Raw genomic sequence first — 9112 nt, forward strand, 5'->3', positions numbered from 1 at the left:
CCCCCTTGAACCTAGACCCAGGCTGGGCCCTATTTATGAGCTAGCTCCCCTTGCCTTGCCCCCATGCCCCTCTGCCACATCCAGCCTCCTTGCCTGTGTAACCTCATTGGTGGGAGCCCAGCCAAGCCCTAATTGTGCCTGAGCTTGACTTTCAGTCAGGGCCACAGTGAGCATTAAATTATTATTCCATACAGCCCTGGCCTGGCCCTTCTTCAGGGAGTAGGCTGTGTGGGGTATGCCTGGCAAGGGTCCTGCCAGATTATGTCCACAGGAGAAGGCAAGTGTCCAACAGCTTCATCCTCATCCAAGCCTCCCCAGACAAATGGCAGTGAATCCAGGGCCTCCTGACGTGTCAAGCAGGTATTCCCCTTGCCAGTGGGAAAAATGGAGGCTCAGCCAGCCCCACAGCAGCCCCTCACATGATGATGCGAGGCTCTGGCACAGACTCGCCAATGGACTTGTGGGGCAGCACGCTGGCCCCGTTGAGGTAGAGCTCGTCGTTAACTATGACGTCCTCCCCCAGCACTGTCACGTTCTCCATGCGCACCTCGAGGAGGGAGGGGCAGCCTTGTCAGTGAGGCAGGCACATTCCCTGCCCCTCTCCCCACCTGGCCCAGCCCAGAGGCTTACCCACTGGCCCACACGGCAGCGCCAGCCCACGATGCAGGACTCTAGCCAGGAATGGGAGCGGATGTGCGCGTCTCGCAGCACTGTGCACCGCCGGATACACACGCCATCCTCCACCACCACACCGGGACCCAGGCTTACGTTGGGGCCAATGCTGCAGTTCTGGCCAATGCGGGCGCTTGGGTCCTGAGGACAGTGGGAAAACAAAAGTGAGCCATTTGTCCCCCAAGACTGAGGGGATTAATGATGGGCTAGGCAAGAGCCTCACCACCAGCACGTTGCCCACAATGCCAGGGCCTGAGCACAGCTGCTCAGGCTTCTTCTGTCGCAGTGACTGTAGGAAGAGGCACATGCCGGTGAGAAAATCCTTGGGCTGCCCAATGTCCATCCAGAAGCCTGCAGGGAAGGAATGCATCAGGGGGCTCAGCCCGGCCACAGACCACCCCCACCCTGTGGCCTCCCTGCCTCACCCTGCAGCTCCATGGCATATAGCTGCCCCTCCTCAGCCATGACAGGGAAGACCTCCTTCTCAATGGACGTAGGCCGCAGCTGTGGGAGTGGGCAGCTCGTGAGCAGGGTCATGGTGGTGGTGGCCTGCCCTAGCCCAGCCCACCCCCAGTTTCTACACACCTGGATGCGCCGCAGCACGGCAGGGCTTAGGATGTACATGCCCGCGTTGATCTTGTTGGACACAAACACCTGTGGTTTCTCCACGAACCGGTGAATGCGGCCTGTGTCAGCCTCACACACCACCACACCGTACTTGGAGGGTTCTTCCACTTTGGTCACCTGAGTGCAGGGGGACCTCAGGCCTAGTCCAGTGTTCCTGAATCTTATATGCATGCTGTCCTAAATCTCGGGGGCTGTGTCTCAAATGCTTAACGACATACTGCAAAGATGTGCACCCACAGCATAAGGGGGCAGTTCAAGGTTGGCGGGGAGAAGCTGGCCATGGGGGACGGGAGTGCCAAAAAAAGACCTGGTGCTTACCAGAATGGAGCCCTCCTGGCCATGGTGCCGGTGGAACTGCACCATGGCTTGGAAAGGGAAATCGCAGATCACGTCGCTGTTGAGGACGAAGAATGGGTCTGTAGTCTCAGAGAGCAGATCGCGGGCCAGTGCCAGGGGTCCAGCTGGGGTAGGAGGACAGGTCGCCTTTTTCCTGGGGGCCTGAGCCCCTGGATCCAGGCTCAGAGGGCTCCACAGTCTGGGTCTTATCCCCCCTTCCCAGCCCTAAACCCTCCCCAAGAGACCTTCCTGTCTCTACTGACCTGTCCCGAGCGGTTCCTCTTCATGGGACATGGAGATTCGGATTCCTAGCTGGAAGGGAGAAGCCTCCGTCAGGTTCCTCCCACCACGGTGGGAGGCTGGGTGGGCACGGTGGGAAAGGGTCGAGTCGACTCACCCTCTGCTCCTGCGCCTTCATTTCCTTCTCCAGCACCTGAGACATGTAGCTCACAGCCAGAATCACGTGGTCCACTCCTGCCTGTAGGAAAGGACAGCGTCCGCCGACAGGCGGGCTTAGCCCGAAGCAAGGGCGTCCGCCACTCTACTTGCCGCCCCTCTTCTTGTCCTACCACGATCCCGGCCGCGGGCCTTACCGCAGCCAGCGCCTCCACTTGGTGCAGCAAGATGGGCTTATTGCAGAAGTCCACCAGTGGCTTTGGGATGCTGAGCGTCAGTGGCCGCAATCGCGTCCCATAGCCGCCTACCAAGATCAGTGCCTTCATCGCGCCTGCGGATGGGCGGCCGGAGAAACTGAGTTCTGGGCTCCGAGGTGTCCGCGGTCCGCCTGGCCGACCCCTGCCGCTCACTCCCGCCGCCGTGCCCGGGCTCGCACCCTTCACCTGCCAGACTGACCAACTCTGGATCTGTCTTGTCCCCCAGTCCGCCCTGACGCTGGATGCCGGCCACCACAAACCGGAACGCGACGCCGGATGGAGGACGGCTGGCTCCAAACTCAGGCCAACCCCGGGCAGGCGATGACGTAAGCCCGGGCGGGCCAATTGGCTGTCGTATACGTGGCACCGTCGCTGGCGTCAGAGCGCCGGGGCGCGGCTCCGGCGGACGTAGCCAATGAAAGGTCGAGCGCGCCCGGCTGCCATGGGGACCGCGACAGGACCCGCGGGTCAGCTGCCCATTGGCGGATCCAAAGGCGGAACTGGCGCCAAGGGCGAGGCTGCCTTCCTTCCCGGTGCCTGCAGGACCCGCGCCGCCCCGCCGCTTCCGGCCCGGGAGGAGCGAAGCGGGGCTGGGGCCGCGGGCCGGGGACGGCCTATCTCCCGGAAAACGTAGGTCTTCACGAAGACACGGACACGCCTGAGTTTCTAGCGGCTTTATTTTGACATACACGACCTTAGACACAAGCAGGGAGGGCAGCGCTAGGTGTACAAAAAGGGGCGGCTCGGCTCGGCCTAAGGCCGAGCACCCCCTACCCCCGCACGCAAGGTCCCGAGAACACGCAACTGCGCCCGGACTCGGTCGGAGCCACGTATCGTATCCCGGCGCAGGCCTCCGGCGGCGAGGACAGGAAAGTGGAGCAAGAAAGCGATTTCCAAAGGCGAGGGCTTACAGTTCCCGGAGAAGCAAAGGACCCAGGGCCTTCCCTGGGTTCTCCATCTTTTCTTCCTCATTAAAACATTTTTTAAATCGGCACAAACAAAACCAAATTGAACAGCTTTTAAGTTCAAAGATATCTGCATCTGGGGGCGTGCACGTGACCACGTGTGAGCGAGTGAACAGTGCTGAACTAGCCTAGGCCTTTGGCCCCTTAAAGGAGTCTCCACGCCACTGCACAGGCCCCGATGTGAGGGAGGGGTGGGGTCCCTGGCAAATTGCCACACTGGTCCCCTTCCTCTTTAAGCACCGCCCGATCCCACCCCCCAGGGGCTGGTGTCGACTTGGCACAGGGACGCATTATAGAAAAGGGGTCACTTGAGCGCCGCAGCTGTGACCCCACACTGCACTTTGGTCCCAAGTTGGGGCTGGGAAGGCAGGGCCTGGCTGGGACAGGGCTCCAGCAGAGAGCATGTGCACACACACGTGCCCACCACCTGCCAGATAAAAGGACTGGGTCTCCCAGTGTCCAAACAGCTCTGCCCTGGGAGGAAGCAGCAAATCCTAGGCCCACCGCTTAGTGCCAGGAAAACACTGAATTTAAGTGGGTACAACCTCTCTTGCTATGAGGTCGGGAGGGGGGAGGGGTGGACTGCTCCTAAAATAGAGGAACTCAGGAGGCACAGCACATCCCCAGGCTGGAGAGGGAATCCAAGTGGCCCCAGACCCTTTGTCTGAGCCTCTGCCCTGCCAGGAAATGACTGTCTACACTAATGGCTACTGCCTCTACAGCGGAAGCCACAGAATAGTAGAGGAGAGAAGGTGGTCACCTTTGACAATAGGCAAGCTGCCCCTCCCAGGAATGGGAACCTGCCCACCACTGGCACCAGGGTCAGAGGACTGAGAGACAAGGTCCATCAAGGTGCCCATTTAAGATGTGTGAGGCTGCATCTCTAAGGACCAGAAATTAGTCCATCAGTTACCAAGGCCTCTCACAGACACAGGCTGGCAAGCTTTCCTTCAATGCCCAAACAGGGACATGCCGAAAGTGACCATGACAGTGGCCCTAGGCTTGGAGGTGAGGGCACTAACTTTGGCAATGGTTAGATGAGTGCAGTGTCACCTCCTGGCCACATGTGTTAGAAGTGGCAGGTCTCTGTGCCATTAAGGGTTGGCAGTAAAAATAAAAACTGAGGAGGAAGGGGCCGCGCACTGGGCCTTCGCTGTGCCACTGTCAGTGCCAACACCACATTCCAGGCCCAGAGAGGGGCGCTGGGCCAGCAGGAAAACACCCCCTACAGTTCCTTTTGCTACCAGTTCTCTGTAAAAAGGTAGCACCTGCTAAGAAAGGGCACAGGGGCGAAAGCTCCCCTCAAATAGGAGAGAGAATATTTTGCTGAAGAAAGCATGAAGGAAATCAATATTTACCAACAAGGCTACACCCCAAGGGAAGGATCCCAAGAGACAGGGACTGGCAGATAGACAAATAGACAGGCTGAGGGGCCCCAGAACTGTTAAGACAAAACTCTCATTAGCAGTGTCTGGGCACCTGCTCCAGGGCACAATGTCCCTATGTGCAGATAGGCTTGACGTTCTCTCACACAAGCCTGGAGCTTCTCATAACGGGCTGTTGAGTTGAGCCGGGCCTGGGGAAAGGGGAGCCCCTGAGCCCTGGGAGGAGCAGCCCACCCAGAGGCAGCACAGCTCTCCAAGCTGGAGGATGGGGACTCTCACCCACAGTACAAGAACTGCAGATCCTGTTGGGCCAGAGCCACCAGAGGCCGAAGTCTGCTGGGACACAGATTTTCCGCAGCAAGCACAGCAAAAGCCCCTTCAGTGGGACAAGAGATGGTAAACTCCTTAGGCCAGGATCCTGGTGAGAAAGGCTGGCTGGGGTGTCCAGAAAGGGGAGGAGCAGGTTCAAGTGCCAGAGTCCCAGGGGATCCCAGGGCCCGCCCGCTGCCATAAGCTGACTTCAGCCCATGAATCTAGCCTCATGCTGAAGTCAGAACCAAGGATGGGTCCAGCCATGAGCAGCTGGCATTGTAGTGCTCTGGGGGCATCAAAGAGTGGCTGACACCCGTAACACTAAAACATCCCCAAGATGGGCACTCAACTTCTCTACTACTGAGGAACAAGGGATGAGTGGGCATGGAGGGGTCCTGCAGCCACAGACCCCAAAAACCTAGGCAAGAGAAACCAATGTCCAAGGGCTGTCCCCTGTCCCCGCTGCCAAGCCCACCAGGGGCACCTCTTCCTTCCTAAGACAGCCGGGACACGGCAGTCGGAGCTGTAGAGCTAAGGAGCCTGGCTGAGAGGATGTGTGTTCTGCCCTCCTTCACTTTATATATATATGGATTCCAGGCTACAGCTAAAAACATTTCTTTTAGTTTACACCAAAGAGAAATATAACCCTTTAAAAGCAAGTCTGTATCCTCACGGTGAGTTCGGATCAATGGTCCCTGCCTGCGGGTGGAGAAGGGGTTCTGGGGGCCCAGAGCTGGGCCTACTGGTTTTCGTCCCGCATCTGTTCTATGATGCTGATGAGGTTCTCCAGGCCAAACACATAGCCTCGGTCCGGCCCATCATGCACGGTGGGATCATCCCGGAAGCCCTTGAATGTGCTGTGTGCAAAGTCGATCATGCGGACATCCACCTTGGGTGGAGTGGAGGGGCCGGCCTCGGGGCTGGTGCTGCTGGGGCTGGTGCTAGGGCCACAGGGAGATGCCGCCTCAGGCACCCCTGTGTCCAGGTGCTTGAGACGCATCTCAGACCGGCGTTCCAGGTAGGACTCGGCCCGGCACTCCTTGCCATCATAGATGACAAGCAGGGAACTGGAGTAGAAGCGGTAGGAGGCCTGCCGTTCCAACACCGCTTTCAGGCCCCGCAGTTTGCTCAGGATGGGCTCAAAAAGGTCGCGACGCAGGTCCAGGCCGTTGTGCAGGTACTGATAGAGGGCATTGCAGAAGCCTTCAATGGAGAGCCCACGGCCGTAATACTTGTTCCTGCAGAGGTAATGCCCTGTGTCTAGCTGGTACACCTGAAACCCCAGGAGACAGACAAGGGTGAGTGCCAGAAGTCGGGCAAGAACTGTCTGGAAAGTACTTCTGACCAACCTGAGCTTTCCTGCTCGCCCCTCCACAACTGAGGTGCGCAGGCCAGGTTCACCTCAAGTGTTCCTACAGTTAATCCAGGAGGATGTGTGTACCAGGCCTGCAGGTTCTCCACCATCACCTTGGAAGCCCTTCTCCCAGCTGCCCTGGGGCCCGCTGGAATCAAACTAAGAACTTACTGACAAGAGTCTTATGCCAAAGTCAAGGCAATAGGCTCTCACAGCAGCTCTGTACCTGGAGCCCAGACCAAGGTCACCAGGTAAGGACAAGAAGGGTCAAGAAACATAATTCTAAGGATGTACTCAGTACCCCCCCACACCCCCGTGAGAGGAGATTCTGGACCAATGTGGGCAAAGGGGACACTCAGCAAGGGTAGTAGACAGGTACATAGGCAACTGAAAACATACTAGCAGCAGCACCTAGGCTCTCACCAGACAGGGGGCAACTCACCTGCATGCCACAGACCCTGACACCCAGCGTAGCTGACGTACTCTGCTCGCACTTCCTCATCTGCCGGGCTGCCTTCTCAGCCGAGGCATCATCGCCATGCTGCCGGGTGCCCATCTTCAGGTCCAGCACACAGGGGTACTTGAAGTGGTGCACCACGTTCTCAAGCAGGAGGAATTCTGGGCCACGGTCAAGGAGAATGACAACCACACTTACCACGAGCCACAGCCAGGAATGCACAAGCAAGTTTTTCTATAAAAGGAGGCAGTCTCATCTAATGCAATTCGTAGCACCTCACAAACTCGCAAATGTGAACTCACACCACCGGCTTAATAGTTCTTTAAAAAATTTTTTTACTGTGGTAAAATATACATAAAATTTGCCATTTTAAGCATACTTAAGTGTACAGTTCAGTGGTATTAAGCAGAATCACATTCTTGTGCAACTGTAACCACCATCCACCTCCAGAATTTTTTCATCTTCCCAGAAACTGTGCCATTAAACACTAACATGCATCTCTCTCCCGCCTCAGTCCCTGAGAATCACTATTCTACTTCCTGTTTCTATGAATCTGCCTATTTTAGGTACTTCATCTAAGTGGAGTCATAATATTTGTCTGTGTCTGGCTATATCACTTAGCAAAATGTTTTCAAAGTTCATCCATACTGCAGCATGTGACAAAATTTCATTTCTCTTCATGGCTGAATAATATTCCACTGTGTGTTTACACCACATCTGTTCATGTCATTTTAACTTTACTCTTTGGATGTGTCTTACAGACATACAGACTAAAAAAGGTTTGGCAGATTCACATCCATCCCTGGCACCATCAGTAAACCAAGTCCCCACTCAAGCCAGCGCCTCACCCAGGCCTAGGAAATAAGGAAGACACCTTTGTAGCACTACGAAAATGAGAAATTAGACTTAACATTCTCAAATGGGAATCTTTAGAAAAAGCTGGTTTAAATTCCTATGTTGCCATTTTCTGTCTTAACTTCAAACCAGTGGCCTGTATATTTAAAAATTTATCCCTTAGTACTTCTAGGATCATTTGCTCCAAACAGCTCTATGGCCCTGGCGCCTATCATTTATATATTCATGTCTCCATTTAATCTACTGTCTGCAACAATCCTAGATAAAGGTACAGGCTTGTCACATGTCTGCCAAAAGCCCTTGGGGCTCGCAACTGGACCTCAATTCCACATTTGGGAACTATTACATGATCAAATAATCTTAGAGGACAAGACACTCAGCATCACGCTGATGATGAACATTTTAACATCTAATTCTTTAAATAACTTATAGAAAACCATTCAATCTGGCCTTTAATTAATCTCATCACCTGCTGTAAGTGAAAATAAAACTTAAAGAAAGCTGCAGAAAACCTCACAGTACCCGCGAGCACGGGCTCTTGAATCCTGCTTTGGCCACTCATTGACTCTGGGCAAAACACTTATTCCCTGTGCTTCCCTTCATCGAAAGATGAAAATACTAATAGTTCTTCCCTCAAAAGACTGTCACGAAAACTGAATAAATACATATGAAGTGCTCAGCACACTCCCCTCCCAGTTTCTCAGTATTAGTTATTATCTATTACTGCAAAACACTGAATGATTATAAGGATTCACACTTCATAATACTTTTTTAACTTTAACATCTTAAAATTATTTAACACTGTACAGGTATGGTGTTTAGATTTTTTTAAAAAATCAAACATAGTACTTCTTAATTATTATCTTGGGAGGGGAGAAATACACGTGTGCATACACACACACACGCCTGATTCTAGACATGGACTGATAAATATGGTAGCCGCTAGCTACACCTGGTGATTTAAATTTAAAGTTTAATTGATTAAATTTATTTATTCAGTAACTCAAATCACAGCAGCCACACTGTACATACTCAATGTGCTAATGTCTACCACTAATAAAAAGCACAGATACAGAATACTTCCATTGTCCCAGAAAGTTCTATTGGACAGCACTCTTCTAGACTGCCAAGTTTAATATTCAGTCTTAACAGCTCCCGAAGGCAGAAAAACAACATGTTGATGAAATTAGAGGACGAGAAAGAAGAGCCTATGAAAAAGGGAGATGAGAACAAAAGAGAAGACTCAGAGCAGTGGGCCTCAGCCATGGTACTGGAAAGCAGCCTGTCATAGGCCCCGCGGCACACACCGCTGAAGGAGCAGTAACAAGGATACTGTAGAGCTTCCGGTCCTTGGACTCGGAGCGCATGCGGCTCAGCTGCTGCTTGTGACAGCGCAGGCTCCAGGGGTTGTGGCTGATCTTCTCAGAACTCAGACCGCTGTTGCCATCTAGCATCTGGAAAGGGACATCTGAGTGGCTGTGCAGATCCACCTTTGG

The 9112-nt window shown here is 54.1% G+C and overlaps 2 protein-coding genes across 2 annotated transcripts in view; both read right to left on the bottom strand.

Annotated features, from left to right (window-relative positions):
* Positions 1-162: 162 nt before the first annotated feature.
* GMPPB (GDP-mannose pyrophosphorylase B) lies at positions 163-2669 on the bottom strand. Its single transcript, XM_025044842.1, has 9 exons — positions 2229-2669; positions 2033-2113; positions 1899-1947; positions 1618-1760; positions 1258-1416; positions 1098-1176; positions 896-1023; positions 631-813; positions 163-547 (listed from the first exon to the last, which is right to left on the bottom strand). The coding sequence occupies exons 1-9, from the start codon at positions 2355-2357 to the stop codon at positions 416-418; spliced, it is 1083 nt and encodes a 360-aa protein (XP_024900610.1). The 5' UTR covers positions 2358-2669; the 3' UTR covers positions 163-415.
* A 278-nt stretch (positions 2670-2947) lies between these two features.
* Positions 2948-9112, bottom strand: part of IP6K1 (inositol hexakisphosphate kinase 1) — a 40115-nt gene continuing 33950 nt past the window's right edge. The window contains 3 exon segments of the mRNA XM_006909104.3: positions 2948-6223; positions 6747-6922; positions 8950-9106. Of these exon segments, the coding sequence (XP_006909166.1) occupies positions 5690-6223; positions 6747-6922; positions 8950-9106 (867 nt within the window). The 3' untranslated portion in view covers positions 2948-5689.

Source organism: Pteropus alecto, unplaced genomic scaffold (assembly GCF_000325575.1).
Source record: "Pteropus alecto unplaced genomic scaffold, ASM32557v1 scaffold53, whole genome shotgun sequence".
Lineage (NCBI taxonomy): Eukaryota > Metazoa > Chordata > Mammalia > Chiroptera > Pteropodidae > Pteropus > Pteropus alecto.